This window comes from Falco punctatus (genome assembly GCF_963210335.1).
Source record: "Falco punctatus genome assembly, chromosome: 1".
NCBI lineage: Eukaryota > Metazoa > Chordata > Aves > Falconiformes > Falconidae > Falco > Falco punctatus.
In genome coordinates, this window is record NC_137580.1 from 44676997 (window position 1) to 44701853 (window position 24857).

A 24857-nucleotide genomic window follows, 5' to 3' on the forward strand; every position below is an offset into this window, starting at 1 on the left:
ATCTTGATACTATCACGGTTCAACTAACAAAAAATACTGGGAAATATTATCAAGTTGTTCAATGTCTGGAACAGCTGATTGGTAATTGCTGTCTTTTTGGTGGTACTATTGTGTGCTCAGAAAGTGCTGGTGGTGACAAGGCAGAAATCTAACCACTCCTCTTGTTCTCTGATTTCTTCTCTCTTTCATCCTCTCCAGTAGTAGATCAAGAATATAACCGCAGACTGGTGCCTGTGGTGCAGAGCTCTTAGGGCTGCTGTCTGTGTGTCCTGGAGCATGCTGATAAAAAAAGTAACCTCAATAGCACAACAAAGAAGGAAGAATTGTTTTCTTGCCCCCTATAGAATGGAGACCTGTAGGCAGGCGGGAGGTCCTGGTGTCTGGCAGAGTCGGCATGGCAGAAGGCCTGTGATTGCCTTTGCAATATAATTGTTATAATGGTAGCCCAGGGAATTGCAGTGGTTCAGTGAAAAGCTCCAGCCATTTCTCTGTGTGGTTCTTTGTGTGGTTACAGCAAGAGCTGGAGCATCCCTATGTGCAGATGTGCCACGACTGAGAATGTGTCTTAGATGACTTTGTGAGCCATGTGGGTAGTGATAGACCACAAAGAGCAGGGGAAGAACTAAACCTTCAGGGAGGGTTCTCCCTCCACAGCTTTATGGAAAGTGGTTGGGGAAGGAGGAAAAAGAGTTAGAAAGTAGGCGCAGATCTAAACCAAACACAGAGTCATGGGCACAAAGAAGGGGAGGAGAGAGATGAATATGGTATGCATAGGTCTTATCCTGCATGGACTCAGAGGAGCTCCATGCAGGAGCTCAACAGAACTCCAGAGTTCATCTGGATAGATATAGCCAATAGAGAATTTTTTTATGGTCTTCAAGGGCTCCTTTTCCATGAACATCCTCTTCTGTTGTGCTTTTCCATTCTTATCAATCATACCATAGTTACAGTAACAGTGAAAGAGTTACTAAAACTAGATGAGGCAACTTTGGCAAATGGATTTGTAAAATCTCTGGTTCAGCCATAGTTAGACCATTATAACTTCAAGTGTTCCAAAGACTGAGGCTGGAAAGCTGCCCATTGGAAAAGGACCTGGGGCGGTTGGTCATCAGCTGGCTGAATATAAGCTGGCAATGTGCCCAGGTGGCCAAGGAAGCCAACAGCATTGTGGCTTGTATCCGAAACAGTGTGGCCAGCAGGACCAAGGAAGTGACCATCCCCCTGCACTCAGCATTGGTGGGGCCGCACCTCAAATACTGGGTTCAGTTTTGAGCCCCTCATGACAAGAGGGACATTGAGGTGCTGGAGCGTGTCCAGAGATGGGCAGCGGGGCTGGGGCAGGGGCTGGAGCACAAGTCTTGTGAGGAGCAGCTGAGGGAACTGGGAGTGTTTAGCCTGGAGAAAAGGAGGCTTGGGGGGACCTTATCGCTCTCTACAACTACCTGACAGGAGGCTGTAGCAAGGTGGGTGTCGATCTCTTCTCACAAGTAACAAGCAATAGGATGAGGGGAAACAGCCTCAAGTTGCACCAGGGGAGGTTTACATTGGATATTAGGAAAAAAATTCTTCACTGCAAGGGTTGTCAAGCATTGGAACAGGCTGCCCAGGGAAGTGGTGGAGTCACCATCCCTGGAGGTATTCAGAAGCTGTGTAGATGTGGTGCTTAGGGACATGGTATAGTGGTGGGCTGGGAAGCGTTAGGTTTAATGGTTGGACTTGATGATCTTGAAGGTCTTTTCTAGTCTAAATGATTATATGATCCTATGAAATAGAACTTCTTTCTTTTCTTCTGGGTGACTATTCCGTAGCCTAGCAGATGCCCCTCTTGGGAAGCTTTCACATATGTTCAGTTTAAATACTCTCATTTTCTATCTCATTACTTGTGTATTAATCCCTTTATATGCCTTAAATACCCCACTTTTTTGAAGTTCCATCTCTCCACCTTACACGTTTACCTCTCTAAGAAAATATGTGATCCCATTCCGTACCGAAGTTTTTAATCAAGCCTAAACAATAAACCACAGCATTCTTTAGTGATCTACAAGAATATGGATCAGGAATATTTCTGTTTTGGACTCCCAGCAGAGATTGCAGTATTAAGAAGGAATCTGTGGTAAAAGAGTTAGCTCAGGTGCTGGTAGCAGCTTATGCACAGCATTGCTAGATTCTCTGTGGGCTGCTAAAACTCTATTTGCCTCTGCTATTGGAGCTAGACTGGTACCAGCTTGTGAAATAGACTGGCTCTGATATGTTTATACTACCACTTGGTCCCTTCTTTCATTCTGTGGGAGTTAAGTTGTCTTTGGTCTTAAAGCAGTCACTTCTGATGTATGTTCACCTGCATGTTGAGATGAGGGATGCAGCAATAACCATCAATTAAGAGCTCTGTCATGTACAGGTAATAGGATGGGCAGGTACACCCTCATAACTTCAAAATGTGAGTTACTGATCTAACTAGGGACAGAAGTCTTGTTTCTTTGCTACCCAGCCAGAGCTTTGGTCTGTAGACTGTGGAGCCTCTCCAGTGTTTCAAGAAGCAGGTGGGCTGCAGGCATTTGTTTCAAAAGCATCCTACTTACAGAGAGATACCCAGTGCTGGGGCTGAAGTGAAATCCATGAAAATTTTTGCATGGAAATTCTCATGAAAATGGCCAGAGCTGAAAAATACCAAAAAGCCACTAAAACAAACATATTTTATTTTTATTTTCAGGAAATTCCAGTATCAATACCTCTCGTTATTTTTGGCCAACTGGAGTCACAGGCAGTAAAGTCTTTAGTGCCCATTACAGAGGCAAATTCTCCGCCAGTAACCTTTTAGTTTGTGTTGGTTTTGTTGTGGGTTTGTTTGGTTTTTGTTTTTTTTTTTTTTTTTGAGAAAAGTAGAGTGTTCCTTGGCTATGCACTCCTCTGAGCGGGTTCCTTCTTTTTCATCTTGAGGGGTTTTGTTTGGCTGGGCCCACAGAGAGGGGTTTCCTCCATGAGATCTTTTTTCTTCCCTCCAAATATTTCTGATCCCTTTGCTTTCACTGTGCCTTTCCAAATAAATTCTCAACATGTTTCCTGTCTTTTCACAGCATCAGCACTGTTAATACAGTAGGTGACACTGTTAATAAAGTAGGCAGGTTAAAGAATGGTGAGCATGAGATGAAGGGCTGATAGGGGAACTATTAAAAACATTCAGAATAGTATCTGAGATTTATACCAGGTCTGTGTTAGTGGGATGAGTTCATTGGAGTTTTGTCCTGACTGCCTCTGGCAGAAAGGAGGGTTCAGAGAGGAGGCTTGCTAAATTAGACCTCAGTGATGGGAGGACATTCAGAGGTAGTAAAGATGAGGACTTTGCATCTTAATCTTCTTCATGATATCAAGTCAGCCTTGGGATTTATCTATAGATCACCAGTCTCAAGGATCCTGAAGCCGTAATTCAGACCTCGCAAGACCACAAAACAATCTGAAAAATCACAAGATCTTAAAAACTGAGGGTTTGTCCCTTTTCCTCCAAGATTTTAGGGTATATTTGTGTAGAGGTCTTCTTTACAATCACAGATGTTAAGAATTGTTATTCAATTAAAAAAAAAAAAAAAAAAAAAGATTCTCAAGTAGTCACTTTCCAGGATCAAGTTCCTTCAGAAACACCTCTGGTATCACAAGATGAGCAATAAAATCCTGATGGCTGGCAGTGGTGGCTTTCAGATGAAAATCATGTGGTAGCCAGTAGGTTGGGATGTGTTTCCCTAGCCACTGGAAGTTAATACTACCTGAAATTCTAGTGAAACCTGGAGGGTTAATCCCAATTAAGGAGATCTGGGGAAACCAAGTGCCTTAATCCCCACAAACCCAGTGATAAAGTTGTTGCTGCCTGCCTACATATATAGCTCATGAACCATTCATCTGGGCATCAGGTGAACCAGTCAGGATAGCAGAAGACTCCCTAAAATAAAGTACAGAATGATCTTTCCCTTGCGTTTCCCTTAAATTCCAGCAAATATTACAGGAAATACTGAATTTATCTGAGATAAACTGCAGAAACCTACTTTTCCAGATTGTACTTACTTTCATGTGTGTTTATCTTCAGTCTGCTGCACCATTAAGACCACTGAAAAACAAGTCCAGTCACTTCGTGGTCTCAGTTTATGGTGTGTTCCGACCCCTCAGTTGTACTGGTTAGGCTCAGCAGAACAAATTTTGATTTAACTCCTAGGAAGGCCCAAGACCCACCTCCCACAAGCAACGTGTGTTTTGTCACTCACTGGACACCAGTGAAGGATGTTGGGGAGCAAATATGATGTGCAAATGTGATGCATCTGGGTAAACGCGAGAGTCAGCTCTTCAAGCTGGAGTTCAGAGAGGTCTCTTTCATTCATCCATGGGAGAAGGCCTCATTATAATTGTTCAAGCCTGACCGGATTACATCACTTTCCTCCTCATTTCACTCCCTCCCCACTTGCCTACCTCCTTTCATTTACACCCCTTGTTCGGCAGCAGCGTTGAGCAGGGGCTGCCTTAATGATGCATGCTGATCGCTTCATTCCCCATTGCCCCCCCATCACCTCCCCCAGGGCTTTGAAGTGTGCTCAGGTCTCAGGCTCCAGTTCAGAGGTCACTTTGTTTATTTATGCAAAGCTGGCTCATCTGTGAAATGGGGCTTTCAAGGCCTCTGACATCAAAGACTCCAAATCTGGTCCTGTCAAGTCAGAGTAGGGACGGGCCTTGCATTATAACAAATTAAAGCAACTTTGTGAATCATAGAGAAATACTACAGCTAGATTTTTGCTTCAAAAATAGGGCTGTTGTTTTGACTGGTGGATGCTCGGCACATAGTATTGGCCTGAAAACCAGTCAGACCCATTCAGCTAAAGCACAAAGCCTTCGTGGAGAGTCTGTGGGTAAATAAAATTTGATCCTGGCTCAGTAACAGTCTGTGAATATTTCCCATCAGTTCCTCTCAGAGCCGGACCGTTATGCAGAATTTTCCATTTGTTTTAACTTTTAGGAGGGAATGGAACAATTCTGGTATGGTAATAAACAGTAACTATACCCTGCTTATGTGGCACTCTTTGTCCCGTAGGATCCCCAAAGTGCTTTGTCAGTTGATGGAGTTAGAGACAGAAATCCCTTTTCTGCAGAAATCCAGCCTGCTTTGGGACAAAGGGTAGACCAAAAAGGCACATGGTAGGCAATATGTAAAGAGCATCGTGCTTTCTGGAGTGAGAAAGAGTGATTTGGCCCATGACATCAGCACTAATAGTCAGGGCCTCGTACACTCAGATGCGCCAAGTCTCATGCAGAACCAGTTCCAGCACTGCCCATTCAGCCCCATCACATGCTTCCCCAGCACACCACCAGCATCTCAGTCCTGTGGCATCTCAGACCTAGAAGCCAGCTTGGAACGAGATCCTGAAGCAAGAGGGAGGCAATGGCTGGAGAGCAGCTGGGTATCATGCCACTGGGATGACATTCCTGAACAATGGGCTGATGCCTCTGGATCCATCCTGGCCCTGTCTTGTATGGCCAGATGCAGTATTTGAAGGGCAAGGGGCTACATGAGTTTGTCCCATGTCTCCAAGTCTATCACCTGACATGATATTGGAGCCTTTGACTTCAGGTTTCTTGACCAGCCAGCATGCTTTGTAACACGGTAGAACCAAATTGTACAGTGAGGACACCTAAATCATGTATATATTTTCTTAGCCTCAGATACTCGTGACATAAAATTAGTCAGTGATTATTTTTCAAGGCAGGTTTTCCACTTTGTCTTCCAACTGGCTGCTCTTCTAAGCCTGTGAGACTTAGAGAAGAGTCCAAGAAGTCCAGTACAGGATGACCTTCCAGTATAGGTCACAGAAAAGGGAGCTTGTAGGAAACTTCAGCAGCTCATCCTTCTTAGCACTGCCTCTTGCGGTAATCTGCTGGCAGCAAAGCTGGCAACGCTGCATAGCTGGGCCCTGCTGCCCTTTGGCTGCAGGCTGATTTTTTTTGTGTGTACTTATCACCCTGACCTGCCTGCCTCTGTGGGAGGTGACAAGAGCATGAGTAAGCAATCGGCTTATTAGGTCATTTTTGAATATAGTTAAGACTCATGTGATTTCTGTTACTAACCCATTGCTTTGTATGCTGGTCAGACATATCTGAATGTGGCTTATTTTTTCAGCTCCACTCTCTGTCTAATAAGGCTATTGCCAGGCCAGTTGCATTTGTAAAGCTTGTGATGAAATGTGAACAGCAGGTCATTAGATCTGGCACTATTAACCACCTTCAGGCTGCAGGTTTGGGCTGAACCAGGTGCCTCTGAACTTTAAGGAAATTTGACTTTGCTTTTAGTGGCATAGATCCCTCTCTGGGATTAAGCAGGCTGACCAGAGTGTGTTTGTGGCACAGAAAGATATCCAACCTTTCTAGCACAGGGACTAGAACAACTGCAAAAGTTTTACCCTACCCTAGGAAACCACTTGGTATTAAAATGAAAAAATAAGAAAGTTCTTCAAATCAGAGGGAGAGAGATTCTTCCCATGCATCTGCAGTACTAAGTTTGGATGGGGCAGGTGGAGGTCAAAGCTTGGTGATGTCTGAATTAGACAAGGGTCTTCCATCCTAAGGGTGTTCCTGAGATATTGGTCTCCCGCAGTGCTGTTCCACTTTATGTAATAATAAGCTCTTTTTTGGCTCTCTGAGACCACAGTTCAGAGTTTAAGACACCCAAGGTGCAAGAGGGGAGGTTCAAATCCCTTTCTGAATGCAGCAGAAGGGGGGCTTGAAGCTGGGTCACTCACATCCCAGGTTAATGCTTTATCGTTGTATCACTGGCTATTCTGCTGCCTCACTCACACTTTTAAGTTTGCCTGGAGACTCCTGGGTTTCAGGGAATCTTCCCAAAATTTGTTTCATCCATTTTGTGGATCTCATGAATCAGCTTTTTTCCTACAGTTCTTAAGGGTGCATTTGCTCACATAAGTCACGCTGAAGGTAGCAGCCCAATTCACTGCATATTGCAGCTGGAAGGGAGACTGCTGTAACATCCCTCACCTGCTGTGCAGCTCTGGGGACGGGAAGGAGTAGTTTTGCTCTCCATGAGTTTCCATGTTTATGACATTTCCTCCTTCCCTCGAGACTTCTGCTATGTGTTGTTGTTAATGTTACCACATTGCTAACAAACATGAAACGAGCTCCAGTGGATCTAAACCAACATGCCTAAATGCATGCAGTTAGTTATTTAGGTCTTGCTCCTCCACCAAATTATCTATTTCATAGGCTCAGCATGGTGACATTTGTTATCCTGATCTCTTCCCCCAAAAAAGACTTTTTCTGTTTGGTAGGTTTGGTAGGTTACTCCTCAGGTTTGCGATTTGTCAGGATAACAACCAAAGAAGCATCTTCAAAGGATCAAACAGATTCAGAGCAATTTTACTTACATCAAAAGCTTGGCAGCATGTCAAGGGGCGTTGAGAACGCCAGTCAGTGTAGGCAGGAGGAGTGCACATGGGCTGATATACTGTAACATGAGGCGGGAGGCGAGGGAGGATACACTGCTTTTTGTACATCAAGCTGAGTAGGATTAAGATATAATTGACAGAACATCGCCACTTAAACATCTTAACCACTTTTAAGATATTCGGCAGTTAACAATGGGCAGGAATCCTACATCTCTGACCGCAGTTTTTCTTTCTTTTCTGTTACCCAATGCATTTTTCTAATTGTGCTAAGGGATTTACTAAGTTCTCTGTCAGAGAGCATCCAAGATTTCATTCACAGCACTACTGATATTTATGTGAAAAATTGTGCAAGTGCCAGAAGATAATCAATTCAGTATTTTGACTGAAAGGAGACAATCTGTCATATGCAAGCCATCATATATAATGGGTATATATGTATTCCCTGCATTTGGCTTGCCAAGGTTGTAAAAATAAATTTGCAAAAAGCAGCACATGGGTTACTTGCCTCCTCTGTAACACAGGCTGTGGGCCAGCCTCAGCGGAGCCTCGATGGTACGTTTGCACTCATGGCACTTGGTGAGAGTTGATGTTTCCTGAGTGTGACTGCATTTCACATGCTTCCCTGCAGTTTGGGCTGGGAGCTGGCCAGGGCACCCGGGAAAGCCTCTGGGTTTCCAGTGATGGATGGAGGTGAGAGAAGGTGGGAAGGGGCAGTCAGCTGCAGTGAGCTGCTGAAGTAAGAGCATGGCGTGCTGCTGCCCTGAAAGTTTTCTTTTCCCCTTGAAGTGACAGCTGTACATGCCTCCAGGGGAAACTGTGCCGAAGTAACCACAAGGAGAAGAACCTGCCAGGGTCGAAGGGGGGACAAACCCATATGGTATTGCAGGCTTTCTGCTTAAGGGACAGCGGCAAATGAGAGGGGAGCATGTGCTGGCGTAAAATGCCCCATGCTGAAGAGACAGGATGATTTTCCAAAATAGCAGAAACTGGGGTCAGGATGGGGTTAAACACACATTCTCTCAGAGAGACTGCACATGTTTATGCACTGAACACTGTTTAAGCACAACCCAACTTCTGAAACAACTGTAGAGAGCAGTTCTGTTTGTCTATTTTGGGGACAGATGGGACGGGACGATCATGGTCACGTATAAGCTGAGCTAAGTTTTTCTTCTCTGCTGTAGAGATTATAGAATGAAATTTCCTCCCTTTTTCTCATGAGACCTTTTTCTTATGGGTTTTAGGAGCTGGGCATTTGGAGGGATTCATTCCTTAGGTCAGATATTTCTACTTCTCTTGATTATTATTTTTTTTTACACCATTGTGGAGCAGTTCCTTATTGAGGTGAATTTTTCCCAGCCTTCACCTGGACCTGTCTCTGAAAATCAAACTTCACATACTTCATTGTGCTTTAACTAGGAGCTGAGCAGCTCTTGAGCAAGAACTTCACCTCAAATCCAGCTGCTGTATGGGGTGTGCCGCCTATAGTGCACAGGAGTAGCCTTGGAAGAGCCATACTTTGCTGTGTCATCACCTGTAGGTGTCTGAAGTCCCTCAGGTGGACCTCCTTCCTGGTGTGATGCATTGCTGTAAGAATGAAAAGGATGCTCTGAGCTGAATACTTGTGCAGTGCAAGTTGGGCTGTTACTGGATGGGAAAGAACTTCACATCTGGGCACTGCAGAGGTGTGAGGCCACCAGCATCACCTGAGTTGCAGAAGGAGGCTCAGGGCACTCTCCTGCTCCCTTGGCCCTTGTGGAGACCTTGTAGGTGGCCACATCACAGCAGCAATTTGAAGTGGGGGCTGCTAGAGAAGTGGGGGTTTCACCTGGTGATGATTTCTGTTTCTTCTAGCAGTACAGGGCACAGAGCTGAGATGTTGATGCTGCTCTGTGGTAGTGGCATAGACAGCCAGAGTGATAAGGGATGAAGCGGTATGTCAATACAGGTGGATGGGTTTGTTAATTAAAAAAACCCCAACCAAACAGCTTTTCAATTCACTATTGCTTTCTCCAGCCATAGCTTTGCGTTCAGCATTTCTGGGGGGCTCATTTGACCCTAGACCTACTTGCTTTCCTGATTTTGTGTGGAAGCTGAAAAGTGAATTAGTGGCCCTAATTCCACTGCTTGTGCTTGGTGTGACTGATCACATAAGTCTTCCTCCACCTCCTAGGTTTAATTATCTGTAATTTTGATTTATACCATTATTTGCATACAAGGTACAACAGACCAGTTCCTCCTAGGGAACAGCAACCTGTAAACGTAAACAAAGAGGCTTTTGTCAGCTATTAATGGAAACACTGATTAATCTCCCGTTGCTTTGGTAGCCTGCCGAAAAGCTCATAAAGTGGCAAACTAAATTGTTCCTTATACTGGCCAGGCTGTAGGTGCCAGGTTGTGGATGCCAAATGTAAATTGAATGTGTTTCAGCTGCATGGTGCCTTCAGGAGGAAATGCAAACTCTTGTTATCATGCTGCTGTGCTGCAGGAAACCTCCTTAACATCTTCCTTTTCCTTTCCTTTGCTTTGCAGATGATGCCAGCTCAGGAAAGGATAGCCAGGTACCTGAAGGCTCTAATGGCGAATATGAAGATCATTCTGGGAAGCAATGGGGTAAGGAGCAGTGTATGCTTTTTGGTTTTCCTTGGTTCTTGGTTCAGTGCTGTTCACGTGGCACGTTTCTCAGTTGCTGAAGAAAAGGAAAGACAGAGCGACTGCAGTGAGTTCTCCCTACAGATGGTCAAATAAAATCCAGAGTGTCAGCTGAATGTGTTAGTGTGAATGGATCCCATCCAAGGGTCCTTCTGTGAAATGCAGCCCGTGGTCCGCTCTAGGGCCCCCTGCCATATACCCCAGCATGGTTCTCCCTTGCATTTGTTTTTCTGGGCAGTGACTTTCTTTTGCATGTGCAGCTATTATAGCTTTCATAGACTCTATATAAAAGGCATATTGACTTTTACAGCAATATTTCCAAAAGCCTTCAGTGCCAACATAACACTGATCCCACTGAGGACAAATGGGAGGTCTGACTTCACTTCAGGAGAATTAGCATTAGGCCAAAGCTGAGTATTTTTTCAAATTACCCTCTCTTTTAGACACCTGCATGAATTTCTGTAAGCCCTGGACTGTTCAAGCATAGGATTTTGATGCTGTTGCAGAGCTTTGGGGAACTGCTAAAATCTCACTTGGAACAGGTTCTGAATCACCGCAAGACTTGCAGGTCCAAAGTTTGGTCCTTGAAGGACAGTAAGTTATCAGGCTCATGCCAAACAGCTTTTGGCCATTACTGACAGGAGTGTGATGTGAGTTTATGACCTTGAGACATGAAGCACAGCATTTCTATTTTGCTCTTGCAGTACATCCCTCCTTTTAATTTTATAATACAGAGATGGCTTTGTACCATATTCATGGCCAGGGAGTAACCTCATAGCAATAGTAGGGGTGTAACCTGTCAAGCTTTCACCATATGAGTCCCCACCTCTTGAGCTGAGGCCAGTTTTCTTCAGGAGCTGGCAAGCAAGGGATGTGGTGTGCTGTGGTATAGTCCAGCCCACACCTGGAGGAGGCAGTGCCATAATACCTTTGAACTACAGATTCATCTGAGACTGAGGAAGGTAACCTCCAGTTGTTCTGGAAAAGGATGACAGCATTTGAGAGCTTGAGAAAGGGTGGCTTAGATAAACTACAGGTCAGGAGCTCTTCAGGAGAGATTCAGCAGCTAGCAAGCAAAGCTGCCATCTCTCCACTCTTAATTAATGTGGTGAAGATAGGGGCAGACATTGAATGCCATGGCAGATGTGCTCCTTGTAGAACTGGTGGATGATGGATCAATACAACAATAATATTATGCAAAAAGATGTAAGCACTGCTAAAATTATTTGGCATTGACAATACCATATCAGATTGCGTCTAATTCTGTGCTGCCATGGCCCAGTCCTCCTTTGTGCTGCAGAGTTCCTGCACCTCTGTTTTTATCCTCTTCCTCCTTTCTCCTCTCCCAGATCAGGGAAGTGGCTGGGACAGGCCACACAGCCCCCAAAGCCCTTTCCATCCAGCAGTGTTCACCAGCAAATTGCTTGTGTGAGCTGATGTGCTAGCAGGGTCAGTGTGTGTCTGCAGGTTTCTGGAGGGTGATGGGTGGAGGATTGTGTTTGCAGGGTCCTGGGCCCTGGAGAAGTGGAAGAGGAAAAACAGTAAAAAAAAGCTCCACTTTGCTTTCCAACTACCATCATTGACTGGTGTCACTGTGGAGAAGTCCTGCCCCCATCAAGAGCAGGGAGCTGAGGTGGGGAAAGATGGATAGCCCCATCCACATCTTCCCACAACTGAACGAGCTCTTATCCAAAAGACTTGAAAGTATTTCAATACTTAGTCATATCATGACACTTTTGTATGGATATCATGAAAGTTTGAAGTGGTACTGACTATCACTGTGTGGAGGTAATTGTGATGGGTTGCAGCAGGCTATATGTTTTAGTTAACCATCTTGAGTTTGCATGAGCAACATCTAACAGGAGCCTCTGGGACTAATCCATGCACCTGGAGGTGTCCCACGGGGAGAGGAGACTGCAGAATTCCTTCCCAGGTCTTTGTGCCGACAGCCTTCTGTTCCTTTTAATTTTCATTAGCTTGAATAAATTTTCATGGTAAACAGCATTTCAGCAAGGAACATGTACACAACACTGTCTCTTTGTCCCCATCCACTTGTGTTTTCCCTTGCTCTTGTGTGTGGCATTATTTATACTGTACAAATGTGTGGTTCATGTTTATGAAGCAAACGCCAAGTGATGTGGAGGAGAGCAAGCATGTGAAGTACAAATAACACAGAGGCACTTTTAATGGCCTTCACTGGCACTCCAACAAGCAAAACTTTTGTAAATGGTGCAGATTTGGGGACAGACATCTACTAGCACCAACTCAAAAGAGACTTTTTCTGCCTCTCTCATATTGCTGCTTCTCCCACTTCCTCCTTTGTGCTCGCTGGGTCTCTTTTTTGCTTTTATGTGTGTGTCTCTCTCTCTTTCTCCTTTTTTTGTTAACTGGCTTTTTTAAACTTCTCCAATTCAGGCTTTTGTCGAGGAAACATTCAGCACTGTGTAAATGGGATCTGGTTTCAGCATATTGCACCCAGCCGGGAGCAGCTTTTGAGACCACATAATCACTTAACTTTCTTTAAACAGAAGAATAAAGAAAGACAGAAAGAGCCAAAGAAGTGTAGCTTTACCTGTAGTTTGGGATGTATCTGGGCAACAATGCACGAGGAGTGAATGCAAAACTCCAGACAGATTCATGGGAGTCACAGTGGGAGGAAACCCAGAAATGTTATTGGCCTGCTTTTTTGGAGAGGAAAGGGTTTCTGTCTCACAGTGCTCTTACTGAGCTGGGACACCACCAAGTCCTTATGAAATATTGTTGTGCAAGCAGGGAAGAGGTGAGGGGAGGTGAGAGCTTAGATTCACTCGCTGGACCCTTCACTCTGCATGGGCAGTGTGACTGTCCTGTCCCCAACCTGCTCTTTGGTGTGTTAGCCCCAGCCCAGGAATCCCATCCGATGAGCATCTACACATCCCTGGACCTGCAGTTCCTGGTCTCAAAGTAAATTGCTCTTATATTAGAGGATATCTGTTCAGGCCCATTTCACAGCTGGTTCTTAGCGTCTTCATGCACCTTGCAGACATTTACTCCATTTCCACGACAGCCTTTATCGGCATGTCTCCTTCAGTTCAAACTTTAATTTCAGTCTGTCATTGCTCACAACAAGCAGCTCTGACAGGGTTAATTGTCTTTCTGGGAGGGTGATTGTTTTTGCTGGGAGGGGGCCTCCTCTTGCAGCAAACTCCCAAGTATATACCCAGCAATTTCTGCACTGTGACCTGTGGAGTGGGTTAGTATGTCACACTTGCTGTTCAGCTGTCACAGCAAGGACTTTCAGTGCTGGAGTTGCTCCGGTTCATTAGATTACACATGAAAGCCTCTGTATGGAGAGTAAAGCATTTCTGAGCAAGAGTTTGAAATAACATGAAATGGCTGGGACCCAAAATGACAGCCAAGGGGGGCAAGGGAAGGCTGCAGAGACAGATGCAGATGGTTTTCCCTACAAAGAAGGACTCTGAAGAGAGGGGTATGCCAAAGGGTGTCTTCCGAGTGGGAAGGATGTTGGGCAAGGCTGCGGAGGGGTGAGGACTAAGAGATATGTTCACAGACCTTAAAGGGCAATGGCTGCCATTCCCCAGTGCCTGGAAAGAGGAAGCTGCAGACCAGCCTCCTCCATCCAGCAAAGCTCTGCTGTAATGCACATCCCAGAGCAGGGCTGGCTCTCTAGTAGGGCATCCCACCCCTCTGTGCTGTAGCTAACTTCCCCGATACCTGAATCACAGTGTTCCCAGCTTGCTTTGGTGTGTTATGTGCTGCTGAGGTTGTGACTTTCTAGCTGCCGTTGGTGAAGGCCAGCGGCTGGTGGGCATAATTCAACCCAGTGTGCCATGGGACAGGCCACTCATTACCTATTTCTCTTATTTACTACAAAAAGGATCAGGGAGGATTTACCAGGGCAGCGCAAAATTGCAGGGACACTGCCCTTTGGGGCTGAAGACTAAGATCATGGTAAGCAAGAGACAGGGTTCAAAAGCAGGGGGAGAAATCTGTTGTGGAAATGCTGAATGGACTTGAAGAAAATGGCTTTGCCAAAATAAAAAGACAGGTGAATTTGGCAGGAGTATTTTGGGTGTTGGGAGAACATACCAACTGGGAGTCAGCAGTGGTGTTAATCTTAGCAGGAGACGGCAGTTAGAAGTGCCCCGGACTGCTATCGCATAATTAAAAGGTAGCTGCGATGAATTTGTAATTTCTTTTGAATTCTTCATTGCAGGATACAATTCTACAAGCTGTTGCCTTGCAATAGATCATGTTCTATTGCTTCAACTGTCTTAAAAGTTTGCAAACATCTTTTTCTTCCTATTGATTAGGTAGACCAACTCATGACTTTGCAGGAAAACTCTCTGCAATTTCAGTAAAGCTATTAGGGTATAAAGGTGCCACCTCTTTCCCTCTGTAATTCTGACATAATCTGAATTAAAGTTAGGTGCAGTCAAGGGTATAAGTTTCAGACTTTGCCTCGTGGGAACCTTGCATTTCTCTAGTGTTCTTGTCACTGCTGTTAGAAATGCTGGTGATTTCCTTGCTAAGACAAGGTGACAGTCTTAACCCATGATTCTGTCACCAGCAGCTATTGCTTCAGCTTTTCCATTTTCGGGATGGGCTGGCATAAGGTATTTTCTAATAACAAACTCAAGGTGTTTTTTGGGAGGTCTTTCCATTTGTTTGTTTGCTTCTTTGGGCCTTTCAATGTAAATGCTTCATAAATTAATGTTGAATGAATTGCATACATTTAAGTTCAGATCAAGATACAAAAAGTCTGGCACACTTCTAAGACTTTCCTATATATTGAAAAGATGTTGACTCTTCCTAAGTCCCATTAAAACCAGTGACAACTAAGGGGCAAAACATCTCCAGAAAAGGAAGCTTCAAGTGACCAGCAAAAGGTTTAGAAAATGGTCAGCCTGACAGGAATCTGAGGTTTTTCCTTTGGTCTTGGCTAAGGGCTTGCATTTGTGGCATGGAATATGGTAACAATTATAATGTGATTACGGGACTGCATTTTGCCTTCAGCTACAGTGGCACGATTTTGGTATTATTTTGTGAGATGGTCTGACACAGTTGCCTTATGGACATGGAGAAGTTCCAGGGTTGTGCTATGCAGAACGCTAATGCAGTGGCCACAGCAGTCCAGTAGACATTCAAATGTGTCAGGTTGGATCGGTATCTCCAGAGTTATACACTGGTATGGATGGGGCTGCTGGGTGCATCTCAAGCAAATTTGGCTGTAACATTTGACAGTGGTATCCTTCTTTGCATCCCCTTTGCTCACCACAGTCAATTTTTCATGCCTTTTGCAGCCCGGCCCAGGTTCACGCAGCCTGCCAAGATGAGACGGAGAGTAATCGCCCGTCCTGTCGGCAGCTCCATCCGACTGAAGTGTGTGGCCAGTGGGAACCCACGGCCCGACATCACGTGGCTGAAGGACAATAAGCCCCTCACACCTCAAGAGATTGGGGAGAACAAGAAGAAGAAGTGGACACTGAACCTGAAGAACCTGAAGCCAGAGGACAGCGGGAAATACACCTGCCGAGTGTTTAACAAAGTTGGGGAAATCAATGCAACATACAAAGTTGAAGTAATCCGTAAGTGCAGTGTCTGGGGTGGAAAGGCAGGGAGGGAGCTTTGAGAAGGGGGCTGGGTGGGTAAAGAGACTGATGGCAAGTGTGCAGTGCTGATAACTGGACACAGAAATGGGAAAGTATTAAAAACATCAGCAGAGACAGGGCAAGTATTGCCAAAAGTCTAGAATAAACCTAACACCTGGGCAAGACAGAGTAGCAACATGCAATTTAGTAGCAGAAATGAGGAGGGAAACCTGGGAAACAGTCATCTCTAAGGGCATTTGCATGGTAAAAGCTCACTATTGCCCAGCTCAATTTTATACTACCAATGGACTCAGTTCAAGGACAGGCTGAGAACTAACTGAGAAAGCCCTTTCATGTGCCACAGAAGAGGGGTGGAAATATTTAGGATGGCCCAGATTACTCTATCAGAGCGGTAACAGGGTGAAACCAATCAATTGAAAATGTAGATAGCTGTGATAGGAGGCCCACTTCATTAGAGAAGTCTCCCAAGGGAATTAGCAGAAACCTTATCACTAAAGTGATTAGCCAGACAAGGCTTTAGGGCAAGATTTAAAAAAAAAAACATTTGGGTATCTGAAAGTTCAGGTGGGTACAAACGAGATACTAAAAAAAACCCTGAAAACCTACTGGGGTCCTGTCTGTATCTTTAGGTGCCTGTGTAGCTTTAAAGATTCAGCCCTTAGAAGATGAGCTGGGGGGGATTACCCTGCATTGTGGTGGGGTAAATTGCTTTTGTTACTCTCTAGCTATTCTGATTCTTGCTGTCTAATCTCCTGTTTCCCCTATTATTAGTGAAGGTAATTATACTCAAATCCTACCTAAGTCTATCAGAGAAGAGCTCTCATTCTTAGATCATTGTACTTTGTGACATCATCATAAGTTGTCACGGAAATAATTACAGAGCAGCCAACTCACGAAAGTAGAGAAGATGAGCTGAGTGGAGGGAAGATTGAACAGCCTTTGTTAATGAGGAGCAGAGGCATGGAGGGCTATTTGCAGCCACATGGAAAGCATGTTGTTTGCCTGTCTGAGTGCATTTTAGCATGTGAAAGTTTGTCCCAGTGCGAAAGATTGTTCTTAAAGGTAAAGATCTGCTCTCTGATAAGTCCTTTCTCTAGAATCACAGGAATTAAAAGCACATGTGGGGAGCTCTGTTGGGCTCCAAAGGCACAAACCTGCTGGACATCTGGGATTGATAAAGATGCAGCTGTGTGGAGACAGTAAAAACATGTGTTTACACTAAAACCAGGAGCAGAGACAGGGAAATGAATCAAGCCCCATCCTAATGGCAGCTGTGGCATTTTCAGTTCATCAAAACCAGACAGCACCATGAACAAACCCCTTTCTGTGTCCCTGTTTATCTTAGTTTTTATCAACTTAAAGATGTATGTAACCTTTGTTTTCATTAGCTTTTGCTGGCTAGGAGTGAAAACAGTAACCAAAGCTGGAACCAGAGTCAAAGAGATAAGGGCATTAAGCAGTTTTCAGACATCTTTCTATTTTTAACATCGTTCTGTGGAGCATTACAGGTTTTATTCAATTTCCTTCGTTTTTTCCCCTCTGAGCCTCCACTCCTAAGTCCTGCTTATCTGAGTCTCAGTCTCCCCAGCTGCGATTCCTGCTCGTAGTCCCAAGGCAAAGCCTATAGAGACCACTCTGGTATTCTTCTTTCCCAAGCACATCTTTAGAGCCCTTATTATTGAAAGTATCCTGAGTTTTTGAAAGAGGGTCCATTGTTCAGTCCTCTCACCCCAAAGCCAGTGCTGGTGGGAGCTGCTTTGTTACATGCTCAATCCAACAGTGTTCACCGTCACAAGAGGTTGATGGTTGCCAGCAGTTACCACCCACTGTGTTACCATAATTTCTCTCTGTGCCTAGGATAAAGATTTGCAGTACCACCTTGTCTGGAAACTGTGACTGATTTCTCTGTTGCTAGCATGAAAAAAAAATAAAAAATCCAAACATTCCTTAGAATGAGGGATGTATTTTTCCTTTGACTTTATGTGGTGTTGACACAACCTGAGGCTTATGATCATGCTGGAAAGGATGGTCTTGTGAATGTCTTGTGTTTAATTTTCTTCCCTACCATCTTGTTTCCTTCATCAGATGAGACTTGAGGCAAAAAAAATGTGAGAAGGGAAGGGTTTTGTTATTGGCTAGAAAAGAAAAAGCCTTCTGAGATCTTCCTCCAAAAAAATTTGCTCCATAGTGAGTGTGGGGATGATTAGTCTGAAGAAATAAATAATAAAAGCAGGGAGGTAAGGATGAAGAGAAGATCTTCCTCACTGGTAGTACCTGTGGTTTCAGCTTCCCCAGCAGTGGATGACATGGCATGGGATGGCTTCCAGTAGAGTTTGGTCCCCAGCTATCAGGTCCAGCAACAGAGGTGACAGATATCTGCTGAAGGACTCCCAGAAAAAAAATGAGACATTATTGATATCCTGCCATTAGTCCATGAAAGAAGGGGCCTTTTCCCATCCGATTTTGTCTGTCCTTAGGGGACATTTGGGAAGACCAAAAGGAGAAGGTACATGTCACTGTCCCCAGAGTGGTAGTAGCCACAGTGGTTCTGGTGTGGACTTTCAATAGATATGTACTTTTAAATAATCTGATTAAAAAATGAGGTTGTATCTGAGAATATGTATTGCACTGTAATAGGCATGGTAGTAAGACACAGCATCACAGAACCACAGGATGGCTGAGGTTGGAAGGAACCTCTGGAGGTCACCTGGTCCAACCTCCCCTGCTCAAGCAGGGTCACCTAGATCTGGTTGCCCAGGACCATGTCCAGTCGGCTTTTGAATATCACCAATGATGGAGATGCCACAGTCTCTCTGGACAACCTGTGCCAGTGCTCAATCACCCTCACAGAGTAAAGAAGTGTTTCCTGATGTATAGAAGGACCCTCCTGTGTTTCAGTTTGTGCCCACTGCCTCTGGCCCTTTCACTGGGCACCACTGAAAAAAGCCTGGCTTCATCTTCTTCACACTCACTCTTCAAGTATTTATAAACATCAATAAGACATCATCAGGGTCAATATCAAGGGAACATTTACTGTGAAATAATCCACTTCATTCGTGTTTAGACCTGTACTACTGCCCAGATTTAATCCTGATATGGGTTTTGGCCTTTTTGGCTAGTATCAGGCCATTTATCTTCCATGGTCAAGACTCAAGAGAGATTGCCACAGCCTCTGACTGTGTAGATCAAGGTACATCATTAAGATCCCATTATTCTGGGATATGGTCCCTGATACATGAGCGTAAGTGGGAGTACACTTTTGTCATCTCATAGCTGTGATGTACAGCAAGGGAATGGGGAAATTCAGCAGTCTAGACAAAGAGCAGAAACACCAGGTCTGACTTCTGTGGTGTCAAGTCATACCACCACAAACTGGGTACCCAAATATAAATGCTTCATGAGTGACGTGAGAGAAGAAACACAGCAAAGAGAAAACCCTTGTAATGGAGGTTCTTAGGACCCTGTTTGCTTAGCAGTTAAGAGGGTTGTTCAGTGTACAGAAGAGAGGGCTGAAAATGTGAGAGCTAAAAGGGAGGGCAAACTTCTCCAGGTCTGATGCAGACAGAGTAAGTCACTTCCATATTAGAAACAGGAAGATTCAGGATGAACATGAGAAAAGACTTGCTAAGCCTCAGTCAATGGAGGAGTTGTCTGGTGAGACTAGAGAGCATCCACGATTAGAGGGTTTGGCAGAGGCTGAGCAAGTTTGTATCAGGAGTTTTGCAGAAGTCTCAGCCTGCCTTGGGGCAGGGAGTTGGACTAGACAAATATTTTGCATCCCTCCTACACCTTTTCCCTATGTTTCTGCAATCATAAGTTAATGAGCTTGGCAAACACCTTTTTTCATGGAGCTCCCTGTGTTTTTTTGCAGAGAGGACAAGATCCAAGCCCATCCTGACAGGGACGCACCCTGTCAACACAACAGTAGACTACGGTGGGACCACGTCCTTTCAGTGCAAAGTCCGCAGTGATGTCAAACCTGTCATCCAGTGGCTGAAAAGGGTGGAGTATGGCACAGAGAGCAAGTACAACTCAACCATCGATGTTGGGGGACAGAAGTTTGTTGTGCTGCCCACGGGAGAAGTCTGGTCCCGTCCCGATGGCTCCTACCTGAACAAACTAATGATTACTCGAGCCAAGGAAGAAGATGCAGGGATGTACATTTGCCTAGGGGCAAACACCATGGGCTACAGCTTTCGCAGCGCTTTTCTCACAGTCCTGCCAGGTGAGTTATGCCTTCCCCCCCCCCCCCCCCCCCCCATCTGAACCCGTAGTATGCATCATGTTATTTATTAATACAACTGCTGATGCCCGTTGGGCTCCATGGCCCTCGGTGATGCCCAGTTCTGATAAGAATGAATGAGGGACTAAATCAACCCTGATATAAATCAGCCCCTGCTGAAATCCTCTTGATGATGTTTCCTTTTCTCCCTTCTTGGGGAATAATGGTTCCAGCAAGGTGAAATGAAATGAATTATCTGTTCCTGTACAGAAGAGGAGCTGGGAAAGGATACCGCAGTTGCAGGCACTACATCACTTCAGTGATAAGGTGCAGGACATGAGAAGGGAACTGAATAGCAGCAGTTTCCAGTCCCATTCCCTTACACTTCTTCTTTCTTTTGCTCTTGTTTGTATTGCTTTTACTGGTTAAAGGAAACAATGATATGAGCCCATAAAATGAGAGAATAAAAACTGTCCCGGTCACAACGAAAAGAAAAGAATGAGTGTGAAAGAGAGAGGGGTTGATTAGTTAAGTTCTTACCCAATGATCCCCTGGGGACTTTTGTACCAAACTCACAGCTGCTTCCTTCTCTCCCCAGACCTCAGAGCTGGTGGCCATGTCTGGCTGGGGCTGTATCAAGTGTGCTTGAGGCACTGGCTTTGTTACTTGCTCCTTTGCCTCCTGACTTTGCAGTTCTGCCCTGATAAATATTTTTTGTGTTGAAAAGGGCATTTCTTTCTGCCTCATCTTGCTGTGTAAATCTAGCTTCAGATCCACCGGTTTTATGGCAAAAATCAATCTCACTGCTTTTTCTTCCCTTCACCATCACAAGACCAGCACAACTAAGAGAGTGCAGGTGCTGGAGCCAGTATCAGAACATTTTAGCTCTTAGGCCTGATGGGAAGTCTCCAGTCAAGGCACCAGAAAGAAACAGAGATCATTAACTCTCCCAGGCTGTTAGGACTGGTTTTCTGTGCGGGTAGTGGGGAAGATGCTTGTGACTCCTGTAACTACGGCAGCACATCTTGTCCTGTTCACTGATTGCCAATGCTCTGTGTCTCAGCAGCCGCCGAGAGTCACTGGCTTGAATTTTGATACTGACAATGGGCTGCCAAGTAAGAGAATGCTCATGGCATCTTCTGCATCACTTAGACTGAGGACAAAACTCCCCAACTGGAAAGCCTGTCAGTCCTAAGGAGAAGGCTGCGTGGGTGGGATATGACTCAAATCCTCTGGGAGTTTCTGAACTATGAGACTCCAATCCAGCTCCCGCTGAAATCAGTGGGAGACTTTCCATTGATTTTAATGGGACTATAATGAGGCCTCGTACCAGAAGCAAAGCCTGCAGGCCTGTTGTTATTGGCAGTGTCGGAGAAGGAGAACCCAGCTTGCCCTCAAAGGCAAAGATGTGGTTTCAAGGCCATGAGTTAAAAACCACCGTCTTGCTTGTGAATCTACCAGATTTTACATAGACAGCTCTGAAGAACAGCATGGTTGAATATCAAAACACTTTCATTTCAGCCCAGCAAAGGATTTCTGCCAACCAACATGAAGACTGTTGTTTTCGTGGTCAGCTGATGGGTCAGTTCTCTGATCCTGTCTTGCTTTGAGCAGCGGGCTGGACCAAATGACCTCCAGACTCCCCTTCCAGCCTAAATTATTCTGTAATTTCCAGTGCTGGTGAATCAAAGCTTTGTCTATGGAGGTCAATAGTATAGGTCCTTCTAACTTCAAAGAGACCACACGGTATATATTTAATATTTCAAACTAGCCATAGGATTATTTGTCAAGGAGAGAAAAAGACAGTAGTGTCTTAAAGAACTTTGGCTTGAAAGTTAAGCAATATATTTTTTAATTTAACATATTGGGTGATTTGGATAGCCTGTGGTTTTCAATTTCTTCAGTGTCTCCCTGCAAGCTGAATTCTGTGCCTAGGTACTTTTTAGGGCTTTGGAAATCCCAGGTGGCAGATATTTAGATGGGGATTTTAATAGCTAGGATCCTACCCCAGGACGCCTCCGGGGTAAATCAAGAGATCAGGCTGAGAAAATGGAGTGGCTACCCAGGGATATGCAGGCTGCCAACAGCAGAGCGGGGAAGGGGGAGGTAGGTGTGAAAGATGCTGCCTGAAGCATCTTACCTCCTCTGGTAGCTTAATTTGCTACCCCTGGAAAGCCAATGGCAGCTTCAAAGAGACTGGTGAATGTAGATCCCATTTGGTGTAGGGAGTTGGACACACACTTTAATGCCAAGTGAACTTTCAGTTCTCCATGGCCTGGGCACCAAAGAAGGGACATCAGCTCACCTACATTTTTCCCATCCTCCATCTTCCAGCCACACAGGACCTCCAAAATATCACATTCATGCTGCCTTCCTCAGCAGAGCACTGCTGAGTGGCTCTGGTATCACTAGATAGGGGTACTGAAGAGTATCTAAAGCCCACGCAGACCTGCCAGAGGCGAGTGGGCAATGTGCCATGGCTCTGCACAACCTGGTCGTGCCTCCTGGGCTGCTGACATGGAGGTATTACTGACACGTCCCGTGTTGTGTCCTCCAATCTGGGCAGTGAATCCCACTTCATTGCAGAGTGAGGGTTTTGGGAAACTCTCAGGCTGGCTCTAGTGTGTCCATTAAAGCTTGGATAAGAAAGTTAAAGAATCCTCCAAAGACTTCTCTCCCAACCAGAGAAAATGAGTTGCTTGTCCTTCCAGGAGCACTGAAAAGCAAAGCAGTTACCAAACATGTGCTGGCTTGATTTCTCCCTTGTTACTTGGTCTGGCAGGGTTGCCAGACAGCCTGTACAAAAGCCAGCCCAAGTGTGACATCTGTTTTGAATCCACTTTGCCTGCATTTAATTAACTCTTTCTGTCTCTCTCCTGCTGTAATGTCCAGATCCCAAGCCTCCGAGTGCACCTGTACCCCCTTCCTCGGCCAGCAGCCTGCCCTGGCCCGTGATCATCGGCATCCCTGCCGGAGCTGTCTTCATCTTTGGGACGATCCTCTTGTGGCTTTGCCAGACCAAGAAGAAACCCTGCTCCCCTCCAGCTGCTGCCCCCGTGCACCGACCGCAGCCCCGGGACAGGATCTGTGTCTCCCAGGTCCCTGACAAAGACTGCATCTCCTCCATAAACTATGAGGAATATGTCGCCCAGCAGCAGCATTTACTGTCCCAAGGGCCTGCACTCGCCCCGGCCATGGCATCCAAAATGTACCCAAAGATTTACACGGACATCCACACCCACACCCACTCGCATGTGGAAGGCAAAGTCCATCAGCACCAGCACATTCAGTACCAGTGCTAAGAGGACAGCCGTGTACAGTAGCTTGTTTGGGCTTTTCCTCGTGGTACCTCAGAAGAGACTGCTCCAAGTCAGCTCACACTGCCAGCAATAGGCAAAGCAGACAGAAAAGAATATATATGTAATTTTAAATATATATATACATATATATATAATTGTATATGCGTGTGTGTATGTGTGTATATATATGTGTATATATCTATATCTATCTATATAAATATATATATAATAGAGAAAGACAGAGAGAGAAAAGAGATTTTTTTTTTAATTATTGCAATCAGGATGTAGCTGAGGAATAATGAAGGAACTCCAAATCTCAGCAGAGAGGCAGCCATCTCCAACAGTGGAGCCTTCCCAGATTTTTTAATCAAGGTGGCAACAAGTGAGACAGGACACAGGGATGTGAACCACCACCTCCTTCCTTGTTTGCTAAAAGGAACAAGAAGAGCAAGAGGTGACTGGTGCTTTTCTGGATGGGCACTGCTGTTCTTGTGCCTGCTGCACATCACTTGTTTTGGTGGGAAGCCGCCAGACCCATCCTGCTCTGAGTGACTCGAGCTCTAAAGTAGCTGAGGTTTAGTGCCAAAGCATGAGGAAACATCAGCAATTCACTTTTTCCAGGGGAAAAAATTGACACAAGAGGGTCTGGAAAACCTGATTTCTGTTCACAACATGAAATGCTGAAAGCTTCTCAATCATGGTCATTTACTCTGAAACGCTAATCAAGGTAGTTGGTTCAATTTCTGCAAGTTGAAGGCATCTTGTTTCCCATGGGGTGTTCTGCAGATCAAACTGCAAGTGTTCCGCTCCCCTGGTCCTAGGACTCAGTGCCACTACCAGGAAAAAGGAAAGAAGGAAATAGGAACATTGTACAGGACACCTTTATATTTATATTTAAGAAATAATAATAATTAATAATAATAATAATTGAACTGCTGATGGTGAAGAAAGCAAAACACGCTGTCCTTCTCTGATGGCTCACAGTGACAAGCTACTGGATTTTCTACGTCAATGCAAAATACATGAAAACATTAGAAAAAAGAGTAAGAAAGAAGTAGAATGAAATAATAATATTGTAGGAAGAAATGCATTTGAGAAATACTCACCTAGGTTGTGTGTGGTTGTCCCCTCCCATCAGATAACATTTTGGAAATGATACAACTTTGTTGCAGTTCAAACAACAGTAAAAACAGAAAGAAGAGAAAATAAATAAGGACCATATTAAATACCTATATGGACTGGAAATTAATCCAATTGCAAATATAAAACCTTTGTAATTCTATATAGAGTTTAAACAGAAGTCATGTATATTTAATTTATTTTGTTAAACAAGAAAAAAATGTATGATATTTTCCTCAAAACAGGCATTTCTATACGTATTTTTGATCAAAGAAAATAAAGATTTTTTTTTCAGGTTCTATAGATGCCATGCTGAGAATACACTCCATGTAGCATGTGACCAACTGTTATTCTCCTAACCTTGGTCATCTATCTCTATGCCTTTTTACACTAGCCACGTGTAATCTCATAACATCATCTCAGGTACTGCTGGTGCCATCCTTTCCATCAGTAACTGGCTTTTCCCGCTGTTTATATTCTGGCTGTGAGGGTCTGCAGTGGCCTGATCGCTTCTCATGGACCCCTT

The 24857-nt window shown here is 44.7% G+C and overlaps 1 protein-coding gene across 2 annotated transcripts in view; it reads left to right on the forward strand.

Annotated features, from left to right (window-relative positions):
- Positions 1 to 24654, forward strand: part of FGFRL1 (fibroblast growth factor receptor like 1) — a 179265-nt gene extending 154611 nt beyond the window's left edge. For both annotated transcript variants that reach the window (XM_080401176.1, XM_080401175.1), the window contains exons 4-7: positions 9960 to 10040; positions 15383 to 15667; positions 19563 to 19916; positions 22806 to 24654. In XM_080401176.1, coding sequence (XP_080257302.1) covers positions 9960 to 10040; positions 15383 to 15667; positions 19563 to 19916; positions 22806 to 23215 — 1130 coding nt within the window. In that variant the 3' untranslated portion in view covers positions 23216 to 24654. The remainder of the gene's footprint in view (positions 1 to 9959; positions 10041 to 15382; positions 15668 to 19562; positions 19917 to 22805) is intronic.
- Positions 24655 to 24857: the final 203 nt, after the last annotated feature.